This window comes from Microtus ochrogaster, unplaced genomic scaffold (assembly GCF_000317375.1).
Source record: "Microtus ochrogaster isolate Prairie Vole_2 unplaced genomic scaffold, MicOch1.0 UNK5, whole genome shotgun sequence".
Lineage (NCBI taxonomy): Eukaryota > Metazoa > Chordata > Mammalia > Rodentia > Cricetidae > Microtus > Microtus ochrogaster.
Window position 1 is genome coordinate 13,611,514 of NW_004949103.1, and position 18,730 is coordinate 13,630,243.

The following is an 18,730-nucleotide window of genomic DNA, read 5'->3' on the forward strand; positions in this document are numbered from 1 at the left end:
TTTCTCTCTTTCTCTCTTTCTCTCTTTCTCTCTTTCTCTCTTTCTTTCTTTCTTTCTTTCTTTCTTTCTTTCTTATTTTCTTTCTTTTTAAAGACTGGATTTCTCTGTATAGCCCTGGTTTTTCTAAAAATCCCTCTATAGATAGATATTGGGCCAAAACTCAGAGATCCATCTGCCTCTGCCTCTTGAGTATCAAATGGCCTCCAAAAGGTATATGTTTATAATCACAAATGTATGTTTTTTAGCCTTACTCAGAGAAGCTCCCTTCGTCTCTGAACAATGATTCATGCTAACACCCATAGCTGCTCAAAGTGCTCAGGATTGATGGCTCAGCATAAGCAAGACATTTATTTATACCATCACTCTAAGTCTCTGGAAAAATTAAGTATCCTGCCTTCTAATTACAGGTTTGCAAAGAGCAAGCCCAGCTACAGAGGGAATGTTCTTAAAAGATGTTTTGTACATCAAATAAGAGAAATCTGTTTTGAAATGTTATCTGATTAATATTCTTCAATATTAAAGCACTCATTTTAAAAGTTCATCTTTGCATAAAGGCCCCATATTCGAAATTTTGAAGGGAGCTTAGGTTTTTGAGAAATAAAAACCTAGGTATCCAGTGCTAAATGAAAGTGATTTAATTTTACTTCAAACTACCACAGAAGTCAACAAATAGTGCACAGTCGACATATTTCCCTGCTTACTCTTACTGACTTCTCTTTTTTACTGAAAGAAAAAAGAAATTTACTATAGATAACTCAAGCTTCCATTCATCCCTCATAAATGATCATCTGTTTGTTGTACTGTGCAAAACTAAATTATGCCTGGCTCACAAACAAGCCATTTGTGTGTAAGATATAGAAATTCCATGTGAAAATTAAAATTCCAGAAGATCCTAGCTACAGACCTTCTTGCATGAATTTAAACAAACTGAGATCTCTTTCTATGGAAAGACAAATTATTGTAATTCACACTCAATCCATACATACCTACACACATTTAGTTAGAAGTGATTTCATAACTTATAATCCAAGTGTTCCTTAATATATGAAACCAGGACTTTCTGCTGGAGATGATCTAGAGTTCAGTTTGAGACAACAGATCCCTCCCCTCTACTACGACTTTTTTGGTTTCCATGGCAAAACATCTTCCTAAATCATTGTGGCATCATTTGGCTATTCTTTCTTCATTCACACATAGTGACATATCAACAATAAAATTAAAGAACATAATGGATATTCATTTATTTTTAATTATAATTTAAGAATTTTATTCTTTTAACTAAGATAACCAGACACTTGTTCTGTATCTTCTTGGTAATCAAAGATGCATGTCAACCTCTTCATTCTGTGCTTTGTTGAAAATGTAGTCTCTGCTTGACATGATGGATTATTCAACAGTTTACATTTTTTGTATAAACTATCTTAACGTGTTTTTAACCTCTAGAGAATTGATATTTACTGGATTTTACCAATGTTACTGGACCCTGAAACACTTAATATATGTTTAGTCTATAAAGTATAAAATGTCCTGAGCCTTTAATAATTATAGTAACTAAGATCTGTTGCTGTTTTGTGTAAAAGAAGTCTGAGTTTTAGAACGATGAAATGATCTGTTCAAGACTAAATATCTCATGAATAATAGAGCAAGGATACAAGCCTGGGACTGGGAACATGGCTCAGGGGGTAAGGGCAATTGATCTTCAGCCTGAGGACCTAGGTTTATTCCTCAGAACTCAGAAAAGAGGGAACCAATCCTTACCAGTTGTTCCCTGACCACCATAGGAACTAGGCAGCTTGTATGTGGGCATACACACCCCAAATCAAACCCACTACATTCAGCTAATGACACTCCTGTTACTGAGAGGGAAATTTTGGTTGGATCTGAAGACAGAAATGCATATGAGAGCCATAGTTTAAAATATGTGGCACAAATAGCCATTCAGATATCATCCTTAGGCAACAGCCGTAATTCAAAAAGCTATTGCTTTGACATTTTAAAAAGATGTACTGTAGCTGAAGTAAGCATGATCTTTTTGTTATAATTAACTGAATCCTCTGGTCTTCATCTCACTTCTTGGTGATTTTTCCTGGTTGCTCAATGGTAAGCCTAAAGTTTTGATGAACCACTTGCTATGCAGGCTTTAGGCTCACAGCGTTTACTTTCCCCAGGGCACAGAGATGTGACTGTTCCTAGCCTTAAAGTGCTTAGCTGCTCCCATGGAAGTAAGGACTTTTGATTAATTTGAACACCAATGTTCTTGCCCTTTGAAAGAAAAATGGATCTACTGTGGAGCAATCTGTGATGACAGAAGAGCAGGTCAAGTACAATTCTTAGTTAGAGAAAGCTTAGAAATCTCTCATGTGTTTGCTTCCTCTAAGGCAGAATTTAAATATTTGCTTCTATCAAAGAGAAGTAGACAGGCGATATTAAGAATGTGAGTTTAAATTAACCCTCCTGATGAGGCCTATCTTCATTCATTTTTAAACATAGCTAATTATGGAGACAGACCTTACCTAAATTTTGAAGACTTAAGAAGTAAAGGAAGGGAAAAATAGATAGGGTTTCTCAGTCTCTTTGCTAAAGTCTGTGTATTCTTGGGAATTCCATCAGACCACTGTTGGTGTTTCCAAATTAATTTTGGATTGAACACTCCAACAGTGTTTTCAAGCAATGCATGGCATTTCAGAGTTCATATGATGCTGCCTATACCAGCAGTTTTTCTATGACTCATTCTGCAAGATAATGTGTAAGTTTCATAGGAAGAATCTGGTGCCAGAAGGAAATGCCACAACCAATACCATTTGTAACAAAATGAATGATCTCTAAGTCTGGAACCGATTAGAGGGCTGCTATTGTTCAAGGTCCCAGGCCATTCATATCCATTAGACACACTTCCTTCTATTGCTGGGCTGAGCTTAAATTTATTCTGAGAGGGTAGCATATCTTCTGTAGAAAATTACCACAGAGTTCAAATTTTCCCCTACAGATCTGGCATATTCAGGAACTTTTGGGGCTGCAGTAGGACAGCCATGTCATAAAAATTTTCTCTAAGAGTCTTAGAAAGTCATTGACAATAATAGCCCCAATTATGGGTAAACTTGTGTATTTAAAATATATTAGCTAGGCAAATCAGGCTTTGGCTTATAAAGATTTTTGCAGTCACAGAATTTCTTTACTGATTTTGTACTTTTTTCTTGAGTAGATTCTGTAAACTCTTAAGCTGTATAATAATTTATTGTTGACTCAGTGTAGGAGGTCTGTACAACAACACCAAGGCAAGATTACTCTGGAAGCATCAAACTTTTAGCATGAAGTCTTGCTCTTGCAGTATTTTAATGAGATGCAATTTCAAAGAGAGTGTTAGCTATGTAATTGCTCTGACTGTGAAGCAACAAACTGGCTGATTCCTGTTGGGTCTCTTTAAGCATTCACAGCAGTGAGGAGTTAATCTCCACTTTTCAGTCAAACGATTTTTAGAAGACTGCACTAATTCTAGCTTCAGTAGGCTAGTGGTGTTCAGGAGACTGGAAACAGTGGGGGCAGATGCATCATTTTATTGTTCATTCAGGTGTGTCTATCTTCTCATTGTTTTATCATTAACCACCTTCCCTTGTAATTTGTTTAAATCAAGAATCACACCAACAGTTTATATGACTGCTACTCAGTTGATGATATTCTCTTTATTCATTACAGGGTTTCTACAAACAGGCTCTGCATAACTACAGACTGCTGGAACTATAAAGTCACATGTCTTTAGTCGTTTACAATATAAAGTAGAATCTGGAACTCAACTTCAAATGCACTATCCTGATTTTGTGATCCTCAGGTACCTTAATTCATAACTTCACTCATCTTTGTTTTAGGAGAAAAGTCTCTAGATTGAGAAAAGTGTTGGAATAAGACAATAAAAAAACACCACAACTAAAAACTTCAGCTTCTGAAGTTTGATATTAGTTCCAGTTTGATATCAATACTGGCATTGAGCAGCATATAAACTTGTTGTGGGAGTCCCTTCTGTGTGCTGTGATTACCATTAATGAATAAAGAAACTACCTTGGCTTGCTGATAGTGAAGAACTTACGTAAGCAGGGAAAACGAGACTGAATGCTGGGAAACAGAAGGCATAATCAGAGGGACACCATGGATCTGCTCTCAGAGATAGACTTGCTGAAACTTTTCTGGTAGGCCATGACCTCATGGTGATATACAGATTAATAGAAATGGGTTAAATTAATATGTAAGAGTTAGCCAATAGGAATCTAGAGCTAATGGACCCAGCAATGATTTAATTAATACAGTTTCTGTGTGATTATTTTGGTGCTGGGTGGCTGGGACAAACAAGCAACCACCTCCAACATAAACCAGAGAAGTTACTAGTTTCCTTGATCAAATTGTATAAATATATAAAAATGGATAAATATAATACATAATGACCTTTAAAATGTTGAAGAACTGATCCTAGGACAAGTAACAACACAAATTTGCAAAATCAGCAACATTTTGACAACTTTACTCATGATGTTTAGTATTTTACTACCGATAAGTATGTAAAAAGAGGGGACACTTAATCACTGGTTAGAAAAATTGTGCTATAACATGAAACATTAGTGAGGACTTCCTTATATAACAAGTCAAAGGTTGATCTCAAAATCATTGCCAGGACTCAGAGCTCTCTAAAAATGGATGTTATAATGTAAGATATGTAGTTACAAACATGAAGCAGGGTTCATAATACTTCAGTAATTTTTCTTGGACTCACAGTAAGCATGGTTCATTAGCATAGTGCAACCACTGTCCTTGTCAAGTCCTAAAGTTTGCTAAACTTAATGTTGTCATACCGTTATTCAAATGCTTTTGAAGTTTCATAAAGGACCCTGGGTAACTCATGAGTTTATCTTAACTTACAACATGGAGATTGAAGATTTTGTATCTTCTTGCTTCAAGCACCTATGATTCTTTGTTCCATGTTTGTCATATTAGCAAGCTGCCCCCTTCCCTTAATTAAGATGAGCATGGGTGTATTAGTGAAGATTTCTTCTTAGTGTTACATACCTAAGGGAAGCAACTTCAATGAGGAAAGATTTGCTTAATGTTGTGGTTGAATAGGGCTTAGTCAATAGTTTCCTGCCATTATTTTTAGGGGCCTGTGTTAATGTAGAAGAATGTGCCAGAGGAGGATAATCATCTCTCAGAAGCTAGGGAATAGAGCTTATTAGAATGAGACCAGTGCAAGGGATAGTCCCTAAGAGCATGCCTCTGATGTCCTCTTTGCTGAAGGTAGACCGAGGCAACAAATTTTCATCAACTTTCAGTAATACCATCAAATCATGAATTCATCAGTGAGTTTAGCAGTGATTATGTCACAGCCCTACAGATCCAACTACCTCATAATGAGCAAATCCACCAGCTAGGGACCTAGTCTTCAGTGCACAGCATTCTTTAGCTGACACTTGATATCTAAACCACAGAATGATTATACACTTAAAAAGAGACATTATCCCTTCCCATGTCCTGAAAGGCCTGGGGAATATTTATGTGAATATGCAAAGCAGTAACTTCACAGCATCAATTTTCCTAGAGATCTACAAATCTAGATATCTACAAATCCCCAAATATTTAAAAGAAAATGTTCTCTTTTAAAATTTGAATAATCTAATTCTTTCTCACCGCCAGGATTGATGGTTTAGATTTCCTGCTTGATAAAAAGTTAAGCCCTTCCTATAAGAGAAACACATGCTAATTTAAAAGAGAGGAAAGCGGGTGGAGCATCTTTAAGCTACAATTAGAATGTTGCCTGCACAGAGTTAAATTTCCAAACACATTGTAAGTGGACTTAGCAGTCCAGCTCTAAGACAGTATTTTGAAATCACCAGTTGCCAACAATATTGAACTTCCCAGTATCATCTTTAGTACCTGCCTTCTAAGTATCACCTGATTAACAGCATTGACAGTGTTCTTAGTGTTATTTTGATATGCTGGTGAGTTCAAATCACTGAAAAAAACACCCCTCTTTATGCCAATGAAACAGGCAAAGTTGTGTGATTGCTTTATAGAATAAACACACCACCAGCCCACAAATCACAATCACAGAGAACCTAGACAATAATGAGAACCCTAAGAGAGACATAAATAGATCCAATCTACATGGGTCATAGAAAAAGACAAGATCTCCTGAGTAAATTGGGAGCATGGGGACCTTGGGAGAGGGTTGAAGGGGAGGGGAGAGGAAGGGAGGGGAGCAGAGAAAAATGTAGAGCTCAACAAAAATCAATAAAAAAATAAAACAAATATACCTTATATAAATGTCAAGACAGTTAAAGCAATTTATTTTCTTGTCTCACCAAAAATTATTCTTGTAAGATTCTAACCTAAAAACAAAATACTAAATATATAAGCACATATTATACAAAGATTTTTATTATATAATTTTTCAAATTCTGAGAAAACTATAAAGCTAAAGTATTATAAAATATAACATAGATATTAAATATTTATGAAGGCTTAGCAATCTAATACAGAAATATTGATGTTCTAATATTGAATTTAAAGTTATATAAAAGTTATAAGAGCTAGAGAATTATTAGGTTTATAGGCTAAACAAAGGTTAGTCCTGCTAGTATATGCCAAATCTATCCCATTTCTTATTTTTTTTTTGTAACACATGCCAGTTCAGGACTGCTTTATATATAAGTAACTAAAAAAAACAACTTTAAAAAATATTTCTTAGTTCATGAGCATTTTATGGAATTCTAATCTTTTGTCATTTTATATACCTGTCCCAGTTCCCACTCCCCCGATTTTTCCCTCAGCCCAGGCTCCCAGCCATTTCTCAGAGAGGGTAAGGTTCCCACGGGGAGTTAACAAAGTCTGACACATCACTTTGAGGCAGGACCTAGGCCCTCTATCCTATATATAGGCTGAGCAAAGTATTCCTCCAAAAAGAATAGGCTTCAAAATGTTAATCCAAGAACTAGGGATAAACCTTGGCCTCACTGCCAGTGGCCCCACAGACAGCCCAAGCAATGAAACTGTCACCAATATTCAGTGGGTCTAGTTTGGTGCCATGTAGGTTTCTCTGCTATCAGTCCAGAGCTCTCACTAGCTCATGCCAGCTGTTTCTATGGATGTCATGACCCCTATGCTCATATTTTCACTCCTCCCTCTTTTTGACGGGACGTCGCAAGCTCAACCCGGTGCTCCACTGTGTATCTCTGTATCTGCTTCTACCAGTTGCTGAATAAAGGTGCCATGATGACATTTAAGATAGTCTGACAATAGGGCAAGGCCAGTTCAGGCACCCTCTTCACAATTGCTTAGGGTCTTAGCTGGGGTCATCCTTGTGAGTTCCTGAGAATTCTTTAGTACCAGGTTTTTTCCCAGCCCATAATGACTTCTTTAATAAAGATATCTCATTCTTTGTTCTTCTTCTCTGTTCTTCTCCCCTCTCAACCATCTGGTTCCCTCATGTTCTCCTCTTCCCTCCCTTTCTTCCCTCTCCCTCCCTTTCTACTTTCCTTCACCCACCAATCCCAATTTTCTCAGGAGATCTTGTCTAATTAACCTTCCCAGGTGGTCCACGTATGTCTCTCTTAGGGTTCGCCTTGTTTCATTGCTTCTTTGGGGTTGTAGACTATAGGCTTGTTATCATTTGCTTTTCATCTGATATCAACTTATGAGTGAGTACATACCATTTGTCTTTCTAGGTCTGGGTTAACTTATGCATTCAAATTTCAAGATGTCATTGTTTTTTACTGCTTAATAGTCATCCATTGTGTAAATTTACCATATTTTCTTTATTCATTCTTCAGTTGAGGGGCATCTAGGTTATTTCCAGGTTCTAGATATTACAAATAATGTCATTATGAACACTGTTGAGCAAATGTCTTTGTGGTATGAGTGTGCAACTTTTGGGTATATGCCCATGAGTGGTATTGCTGGGTCTTGAGCTGGGTTGACTTCAAGATACCCGAGAAACTGCCATACTGATTTTCAAAGTGGCTGATTCAACTTCATATGGAAAAACAAAAAAACATGGATAGCCAAATCAATCTTGTAAAAGAAAGGAACCTCTGGAGGCATCACCTTCAGACTTCAAACTCTACTATAGAGCTATAGTAATGAAAAAAGCTTGGTATTGTCATAAAAACAGACAGGTAGAACAGTGGAATCAAATTGAAGACCCTAATATTAATCTGCACACCTAGGTACACCTGATTTTTGACAAAGAAGCTAAAATTATACAATGGAAAAAAGAAAACATCTTCAACAAATGGTGCTGACATAACTGAATGTTAACATGTAGAAGAATGCACATAGATCCATATCTAGCCCATTGCACCAAACTCAAGTACAAATGGACCAAAGACCTCAACATAAATGCAGCCACATTGGACTTCATTGAAGAGAAAGTGGGAAGTAGCCTTTAACACATTGACATAGGCGACTACTTCTTAAATATGACACCAGCAACACAAACACTGAGAGCAACAATTAGTAAATGGGACCTCCTGAAACTGAAAAGTTTCTGTAAGGCAAAGGACACTATCAATAAGACAAAATGGCAGTCTACAAAATGGGGGAAAATAAAACATCCCTAACCCTACATCATACATAGGATTGATGTCCTAAACATACAAATAATTCAAGAAACTAGATGTCAAAATACCAGATAATCCAATCAAAAATTGGGGTACAGATCTAAACAGTGATTTCTCATCAGAAAAATTGCAAATGGTCGAAAGACACTTAAGGAAATGTTCAACATTCCTAGCCATCAGGGAAATGCAAATCAAAATGACTCTGAGATATCACCTTACACCTGTAGGAATGGCTAAGATCAAAAACACAGATGACAGCTTATGCTGGAAAGGATGAGGAAGAAGGGGACTCCTTTGCTGGTTGGAGTGCAAAACTTCTTAATTCTCTTTGAGATGGACAAGCAACACTTGGATCTAGCAGGAGCTAGCCTGGCTTACTAACTCGTATTGGGTTCTCGTTGGGAATATAGACAGTACACAGAATATGAGCATCAGAGTACATTGCCCTATTTTCATGACTGATCCAGACTAATGCAAGACCACTTTGAAATTACATCTGAACAAAGGAAAAAAAAACAGAATTTTCAATCTGAAAAAAATGATTGTTCTTTTACCAAAAAATAAGCTTTCACTTTTTTGACTTTTAGTTACGTATAGATGAAATTAAGATGACCCGTGAGACAGTCATGCTGTCTTCCTAGCAACAGACACTACAGACCAATGCCCTGCTTCCTTGAGCCCTCTTCAAATGCACTCATCATAGACTACAACACCACTGATATTTTTCTGACACTCTCTTTACAAGATGCTCTACATTTTGTGTATAGTGCACTGTATCTCCCTCCAGTGAGCAACGACCTCAACTTACTTAGCCACAAATACATTTTTCTGATGCTGTCTACTGCTATAAGGAAGTGATAGAAACCTTTGCTCTCTACATGTACCTTCACCACCCAGTAAAGGCTGTAGTTTTCTAGATAATGGGATGCAGAATGAGATTTGAAAGTAAGTAAAATGGAATCAGTCCCAAGGAATATCAACTTGAAGCAATTTGGCAATTCTAGAGAAGACACCTGGTGTTTTACTAGATCCACAGACTGATTGTCCATGCCAATGTGACTTTCAAAAGACAGCTTAGGAAGCTGCCTTTACTAAAAATTTATAATTGATATCTCTAACCTTAGCGTCAATCTCTACCACCTGTTAAAGTTTTCAATCTTCTAACTCCTGAATTTCAAATATCACCACCTTCTTTCAGGAATCCCCTGTCCCCCAAATCTAGCAACCAGAAGATGAAAGGATGATTCTTGTAATTTTTTTTAAGAAAGTTTTACTTTTTTTTCCCATCTTGCAAAAATTATTCATGAGCCATTTGGACTCTAAGCAATTTGGAAGCTTCTTAAGGACATGAAAATATCCCACTATCTTCAATTCCCCTCCACACAGTAGGTGCTTCATGAAGATATGATAAATGACAGCGATAAATCTAAAATTCTTTCCCAGTTACAGAACTGGATGGGTTGCTTTCCCATGCAAGCCAAGGTCCATCTGAGTCAGGCATCTGCAGCTCACAGCCAGATATTTCAGCTTAAATTAAGTCCTAGGGTCATGGGTTTCGATGCACCACATGAGAGGCATTTTGCTACGAACTCAGAAAAAAATAAATCATCAAAACTGTAATCAGGTAATAAAAATTGTAAGGCTGCCATGGACACTTAAAAATGTCATTGTAGATCTTGGATTCCTCTCCTAGTGCATGAAGCAAATTATTCTCATTCTATTGGTGTGTGTGTGTGTGTGTGTGTGTGTGTGTGTGTGTGTGTGTGTGTGTGTGTGAGAGAGAGAGAGAGAGAGAGAGAGAGAGAGAGAAAGAGAGAGAGAGAGAGAAGAGAGAGTGATAGTGCTAAACACCATGGATGATCAAAACCAAAGAGAAATAAAGCTGTGTCTACTCTTCACACATTCTTCTTGTTGTTCCAGGAACCCCATATGGTGCACCAGGTCCCTGTGCTTCCACAGCAGTGTTGTCTCACCCATTGCCTTTATATAGTACTTGCATAATCACCTTTCCTGCATAGAAATTTGATATGCTTCTATTTATCAATAACAAGACAGCTTAAAGGAGCCTCTATCTTGTCCACCTCTGAATGTTTCTGAATTTTCCATTTGGTTTTTGTTACAATCTTCATGGAATATCTTCCTTGGGTAGGTTTGTGCTGATATATATTAGACTAAGTGTTTATTAAGGCAAATAGTCATCTTCTATTCATCTCCTGGGATTAAACAGAATACATAATGCAGAAAATAGAAAAATACTGAATGATATTATTGCTGAGATACGTATCTCCAAATATGAGTCATTATTGAAGCTCATTGAGGCAAGTATGGTGGATTATACTGTGGACAACAATTGAAGATCCTGAAAGATAGATAGATCATTTTATCTGCCAGAATTTTTCAGTTATTCCACAGTGGACTCCTATATCAAGAACTGTGAACTGTGCCTTCCACATTTCTTATCTTATAAGTAGAATGTTTAAAACCATGCTAACTTGAAATGAAAGAAGTGCTGTTTTAGAACAGCTGCAGGCTGCAGATATTGTATTAATTAGGAATTTCTGCTGAAACTGTAAATTGACAGCTAACTATGAGTATTTTGTTTTCAAGAAAATTCTATGGCCTTTTATCTTTTTTACACAAATTATAATTTGTTTAGCTAGTTTCTCTGTTCTGAACAGCCTTTTACCTACCCCCCTGGATAATCTATGTGAAACATTTGTTATCCTTAATTATTTCTTTAAAGTTGAATCATGAGAGTCAATGGTTCTTAGGTGTTAGGGAATAAGTGTAACTGGAACCAATGCTAGGTGACCTTAGCAGCCACAGCTCTATGTGGTATAAGCATTCCCCTCCTGTATCCATGTAAGACATCTAGTGTCAGGTTTAAGGATCCAGTTTTAGTTCTTTCTTCCAACTGGAATTCTCCTTCCTCATTCTCCCAGTTGAGGAATTGCTCTTCCACTTCTAGGTGCTGTACAGTAGTTTTTTCCCTAAGAAACCTCCCACAAACCTTTTTTTTTTTAAAAAAAAAAATATTTCTCACCTTAATGCTGCCTTCAATGAACATTGCTTAAGTTTATGCTCACAATTTAATTTCTTTTATCTTCTTTGATAATTATTTTTGTTACTATAATGTGTAGTCTCTGAGGGACTCTTCCATTAATGTCCATTTTCAGCATTTCATCATCTCAATTCAAAACCAAGCAAAGGACATTCAGCGTTCACATTAATAATACAATATTATTTTGATGGCATTCTATAAGTATGAAATGACAACAATCTTATGTTTTCTCTACTTCTTTTCTTAATGAGTGACTGTGTAAAACCTCAATAATTACATTAATACTTCATTATTCATTTTGTATTACTGTTATTATTATTTTAAATGTATAGGTGTTTTAAATGTGAGTATGTCTGTTTACCACCTGCATGCCAGATGCCCTGGGAGGTTAGAAGAATGTATTAGAGTTTCAGACAGCTATGAGCTATTGGGTACATGTTGGGAATTAAATCTTGGTTGCCTGAAAGAGTTTTTGGTGCTCCTATCCACTAAGACATCTCTCCAAAACCCATTATACATTTTAATTTTTTTGTTTTGTTTTGTTACAAACCACTGATTTCTAAATATGGCATTTGAATTGAAGGATTTTAATTTAAAATTGTCAAAACTGGCAAACTATTTTAAAAGTGGAGAACAGTGTCTCTCACCATTTGTTTCTATTGCTGACCCTTCCAGATCAGGCATATCAGGAGCCATCTTATTGATGTTACAACCTCAGCCAAACCGTTTGCAATCTATACTGTTATAATCAGTATCTTTTTGTTAATTTGGTTGGTTGGTTTGGTTTAGTTTTTGAGATAGGGTCTTTATGTGAAGCCCTGCTGTTCTTAAAGTTGCTATGTAGAACAGGTTGGCCTTGAACTCACAGAAATCTGCCTGCATTTGCCCTCTGAGTGCTGAGGTTTACTGTTACCATACCTGGCTCTGGTCTGCTTTTTAATGCTTGCAGGTACAAAGTATACACGTGATATTTCATAGCTTGAATTTTAGCTACTCTTTCTCTTGATCCCCAATGTGACTGGTAATTATAGGGCCAGGTTCATTTTATCTATGCTTAGAGATTGTCGTATTCTGTAGAAGTGTATACAGAAAGCCTCAGTTGCAGCTCTCATATCCTGCCCACGTCTCATCATCAGTTGACTCTACAGGAATTTCTTTGTCAATATCATTGGATATAAGTCAATGATGATTAAAACTCAATGTAGAATTTAGAAAGATGCTAAGAAGACTACTTTGTCTGTTGTCCTAATCTATAATGAGGGTCACTAGTCTTAGCATGCTTGGATCCCATGCTTAGGTTGAGGTCCATGCCTTGCATAAATCAGTTGGCTATTGTATGATCTTATTTTCTGTGAGTATATTTCTCTTTGATATTTTACTAGGTTTTGGGAGTCAATTCTAAACAAGAGAAATCTCTCCACATATGTTTACATTTATTCTCTTTACATGTGTTAGAGCAGGGCAGTGACAAAACCGAAGGCTGTGGTAAGAAAAGCATTCCATAGCATCAATAGCACTGGTCTTGAAACTTCTCTCAGATCCTAGGTGGTTTGTTCTTTGATGCCTCATATACCTTCATTTATATCTATATAAACGGAGAGAGCTGAATTGGATCAGTATTATTTAAAATGTGTTGCAGGTCAAAGCAATCTCTTCACATCAAAAGACTATGACTCTTGTGTTATATATGGTGGCATTGTACATAATTAAGACTTGTTCATTGAACACAGATTTATCTCAGATTATTGTACATCATATACAGACTTTATAAATATGTTGGTATATCTGTATTTTGGGGGATATAGAGAGACTCAAGTCCATGTATATCAATAACTTGGATATCCTCTTCAAGGCTTCATTTCAAATCAACTCCAAAATTCATTGACTCTGTTAGGGAGGAGTTAGGTTTACAGTTCTATCACCACACATTTGAAGCTCAAACTTGGTGTCAATCCCAATACTTAGTTTACTTTATTTAAAACTGAATATCCTAGTCATTGTTATGGGTCTGTAGATAATAAATACTTAATGTATTACAGTGTTGGGAAAGCTAATATGACTCAAATAAATTCATGGGAGTTCTCGACTTTAGTACCCAGCACTAAAGTAAGACCCCTTGTTCACAACGCACTAATGCTGAGAGCACCACACCCAGAAAACAAATACTACTAAATGACTCACATGAGGCCAATGCACACTACTGTGACTGTAGAAATTGAAATTATTCTATTGTATTTCCACAAATACCATGTTAACTCATTGAGGTAGACTCTCAAGAAAATTAAAAACTGTTATTGAACTTACCTAAAGGTTTACTTATGTATTGTTTTTCAATTAAGGGTTAAATGGAATTACTATATAAATGAGGAACAAACCAATGTCTTGGATCTTATTTAATTACAATACCCTTTTTGTTATATGTAAGAAGAGCTTGTCATATCTTGAGAATACTTTAAAAATGTGAAAATGACTTGAGAACTTTTCACGGATTTTGGCTTAAAAACATTATACATTCTTAAACCTATTTTATAGGGGGAATGACACTGAAGTTAAAACATACTGATAAATATTACCATATTGTAAGAAACAAGACATGTACCAGAAGTAACTGGAGATGATTTCTTCTTGGCTATCACAATCTTGAAGTTAGAATGATTATGGTAAGTCCTTCATTATATACTATCTGAGAAGCAATTGCTCATAGCTTAGCATTCATGTAACTGAAGGGAATATGAGCAAGGACCCCAGAATCTGAATTTTTTTCAGTAGAGAAATAAAAATGAGAACTTTTATACACAATTGGCATCAGGCGACTTATGTTAAGAACTTCCAAAACACGTTATTTCAGTAGAATACTATCTCGTATTTATGTATGTGCACACATGTGTGCTTGCATAATTGGATATGTATTGTAGATATATATATATGTATATATAGAGATAGATGTATATTCAAATAGTTAAAAGCTAAGTTAATCAACTTTTTTCTTTAAATAGTCATTATTTCAATAATAAAATCAATTTTGGGGTAGTAAAGGTGAGATTTTTATTAGACAAATAAAAGATCAGAGGCAACCGTGATCAGTGCTATCCTTGTGTGCACAGGTTCCCTGGTCAGGAGGCAAATGATTAAAGTGGCTCATTGGAGATTATAAATGAAACTATTGCAAATTAAGCGTTCAAAGCACAAATTGCTGAACAGCCGTTAACAGCGTTTTACACCATTTCATATGATAATCAGCAGCCCAGCGCAACCCCAGCAACTCCTAACTGATGACACACACACAGAATTTCCCTCACCACTCAAGATTTTTCCAGAGGTAGGGATCACCAATGATTGCAAGGTGTGGTAGCCAAAATGAACTTGACAACCAAGAGCAAGTATTCAGGATGACATATTTAACCCACAAACCACCCTACACCCAAGTAATTGGTTTCAAATAGAAAGCGAAGGCTACAAAACCCTTCCCTCCCAGTTTCAACTGTCCAGGTAAACAAAAAAGAACTGCTTAGGTGCTAGGCTGCTGTCTATGTCAAGCATGCATATTCTAAAACTTTTGCTTTGAGCATTAAGCCTTTGCAACTTCTGCAACATCTGTATCCAGTTCAGAACCAGACCTGACCAAGCGCACAGACTGGGAGCAACCACTTTACCTTCTGAAAAATCAATCAGTCCCAGCAAATGAAGCAGCTTCAGAGATGCACATATAATCACAACAATACCCACTGTTTGCAGTCCTTCCGACTCCCACTCTAGAGTCAGCATCCTCTAAGCTCTCAGAGCATCCCAGCCTCCGGACCCCTTTGGAGTGGAGGGAGTTAATTAGAGAATCCGAGCAATGCTGGCTTGGAACAAAGACTTGAAAGGGGGGAAAGTGAGCAGCGGCTCCTCACAGATGCACAGTGCCAAGCAGGCGGCCCCCCGGGGTGAGGACAGACCTGGGCTAAAGTCCAGCCTCTCATGCTGATGCTTGCATTTGCTTGTAGGGACTCAGATCAGCCACAGCGCGTCCAGGCTCCGGACCCTACGCTGCAGCAGGCAGGTGGGTGTTCTGAGTTCAGAGCTGAGGGAGAAACATCTGTTGAAGAACCTAGACTTTGCAGGGTCCGTGGAGAAGGGATACTCCCAACGAACTTGCTCCTGAGAGCTAGTGCTCCAAGCACTGATGATGCCAGGCTGGGCAAAGCTGTGTGAGCTAGTTTGCTGCTTGAGAAGCACAAGTATCCCTTTTCTGCTACAACCGCTGCTGCTTTTGATTGCCAGAGCTTCCTCTGGGAGCAAGCTCAGCCTGCTCTCTGGATGGAGGGGGTGGAGGGGCAGTTCTAGTGAGTGGTTGGTGCCAAAGTACCTGTGACTGATTTTTTTTTTTTTTTGTGTGTGTGTGTGTGTGTGTGGAAAAGTATAATACGGAAACAATCCAATGAGTATATAGGTAGTCAAGATCAACCAAGCCATGCTCTACTCTGCCTCTCTCCAGCTGTTCTAGTCCCTAAGCACACCATGGCAATAAGTACTGAGTCCTCAGGTTTGCACAAAGGCAGGGATGGAGGGCAGGGCAGAACAGACGACTTACTGGTCAAATTCAGTAACTAATTCCTGGAGGGTAGGCACCATTTTAAAATCTAGTTTCAGTCTCTGCTAGGCAAAGTTTCACAAACTTCTTGATGATTAAAAAAAAAAAAAAAGTGCTTGCTTAAAAGAAAAAAAAAAAGACCCCCCCCCCCTTTTAGAGCTAGATTCAGAATACATCAGAGTGTGCTTTGACACCAGTGGTTCTGATCAACAGGAAATCTTGGTCTGCCCTTAACCCAAGGATCTTATCACTATCCTGTTGCTAAGCCAAGAAGCATCTTTAAAGGAATATCCATGACTCTTGGTCCATACCTGAACCTCAGTGAATTAATGACTCAGTTGCTTTTCTCCACTCTGCCTAATTCCATACCAGTAATGTTGGTAGCATTGCAAGGAGAATCAAGACAGACACTGTGGACCCCTATAGCTCATTGACATCCATAAAGGCTTCCTAGCCATATCTCAAACCCCTAAGGAACTTACTTTGTGCTCCTATATTTTGTGAGCTCCCACAGAAACACAAGTTGTTTGAGAACATCTTAACATTCCCGAATTTTGTACCATGATATTTGAATTAAAATTCTCGTTTTAAAAGGGATTATAGAAAATAAATCTGCCTCTAATAACAGTTAATGATTACTAAGCACTTACTATGGCCACAATTGTATTGCCCCATGATTCAGCAATTTGTCTGCAATCTCATTAATAACACTTGGAAAAGTTGGGATTTTAACGTAGATCTCATAGGTGTTAGGTCTTCCACCTGTGCCCTTTTTCACTCCATTCACTCTGAATCATGGTGAACAGTATTTTACAGGCTCTTGTAAGGAGAGATGAGGTAAAAATATTGGCAAAAGTTTTTAGAGAAGTGAAAAGTTACTTGAAGGGCACATGGACACATCGGTGGACCAGCAAGAGAAAGAGTAGACTTTCACTTTGATGATACTGACCGAGTGTGATCCTTTAATCTCTCAAACATGATGATTATTGAAACATAAAATTGACTATTTTCTTATCTTAAGCTGCAGCTTCAGGTTGAGATTTTACCAATGAAAATACCTGATCAGTTTTATTTCTTTGTAACTTCTTAAAGTGTTTTCTTGCCTTTATGTGCACTAAACCAGTCGAGGTATGCAGCAATACATTGTCATACTCTTTACACCATAAACATACATAGCTAAATAGAGCATAGTTGAAAAAATGTTTTTAAAGTCATATTAGCTGTCAATCTTGCCTATTCTATTTCTTCAGAAATATAAACACGATTATGCTTATATATGACCTCATTAAGTTAAAAACAATAATTTATAGTGTAGAGAATGGCCATTTTAGCATATGCCACTTTGTTAAAAAGATTATTTTGAACTGAAAGTAGCTAGGATATAGAAGATATAGGTGACTTTCACTTTCTTCTTTGGCACGTACTCTTTCTCCTACTGTGGAGTGCTGAGCTGAGTTTATACAGCTTTTAATTTCCATCATGTATTTTACTTTTCATGATTTATCACCCCTAACAGAACAAATCCACTTCTTTCTGACATTTCTTCATGATCACTCTTTGTAGAAAAGACATACAATCTGCAAGGTCTAACTCAAAATTCTCTGTGAATTGCAGTGTGGTGACGCGTATACCTTTAATCCCAGCACTTGAAGTTTTGAGGCAGAGGTTGGCAGATCTCTAAATTTAAGGCTGCCTGGTCTACAAAGAAAGATCCAGGACACCAAGGGTTGCATATAAAACCTTGGGTTGAGAAAGACCAAAACCCAAATAAACAAAGATTATGTCCGAATGTCAGAGTATCCCATATTTATACACACTCCATGTGCTAATGAACTCTGTAGTTTTATCCTGTTAATTTGTCTTGTTGCTCTAATTTGCAGGTCCAGCTAATAAACATAAGGGAGATGGCGAAAAAAGTCTTTATCTACACGCACACATACACATGTGCCCTTTGAAATTAATTATTACTAAAAATACAGATGCTGGAGTTGGCGGGTGACTAAGAGATTAAGAGCACTTGCTGCTTCTGCTGGTGACCTGGATTCAGTTCCCACAAACCACATGACATCTCACAACCCTGTACCTCCAGTTTCAGGGGATCCCACATGCTCCTCTGGCCTCTTTGGCACCAGTTATACATCTCTTACATATACATACATGAAGGAAACTATCATACCCATAAAATAAATATATCTTATAAAATGAAGATACACACAAAGAAGGCAAAATCTACTTCTTGGAGACCCAAGGGCTTGGGTAGGCTCATCTAAATCCTGTCTGCTTTAGTACAGCTAAAACTAAAATGACACATTAAGAAATTAAACAGATATGAGATAGGGAAAAGCCATCAGTGAGTCTGGCATTTTCGGGGAGGTTCCTTTGAAGCAAAGGCCTAACATAGGTTTTTATAAATGAGCTTGAGAGTATAAAGTCTTTCCTTCAGGACAAAGTGTATCCAAACACTGTTGATTAACTGGGCAGTTGTTAGAAGAGATCTCT

General features: G+C 37.2%; 1 protein-coding gene across 5 annotated transcripts in view; it reads right to left on the reverse strand.

The window, feature by feature from the left end:
* Kcnip4 (potassium voltage-gated channel interacting protein 4) overlaps positions 1–18,730 on the reverse strand; it is a 1,047,644-nt gene that overhangs the window by 188,888 nt on the left and 840,026 nt on the right. Inside the window, exon 1 of one of the 5 annotated variants that reach the window (XM_005366013.3) lies at positions 15,312–15,588. The exons of the other annotated variants lie outside the window; for them this stretch is intronic. Within the exon in view, the coding sequence (XP_005366070.1) occupies positions 15,312–15,423 (112 nt within the window). The 5' untranslated portion in view covers positions 15,424–15,588. Of the gene's footprint in view, positions 1–15,311; positions 15,589–18,730 lie in introns of those variants that run through there. 5 annotated transcript variants of the gene reach the window in all.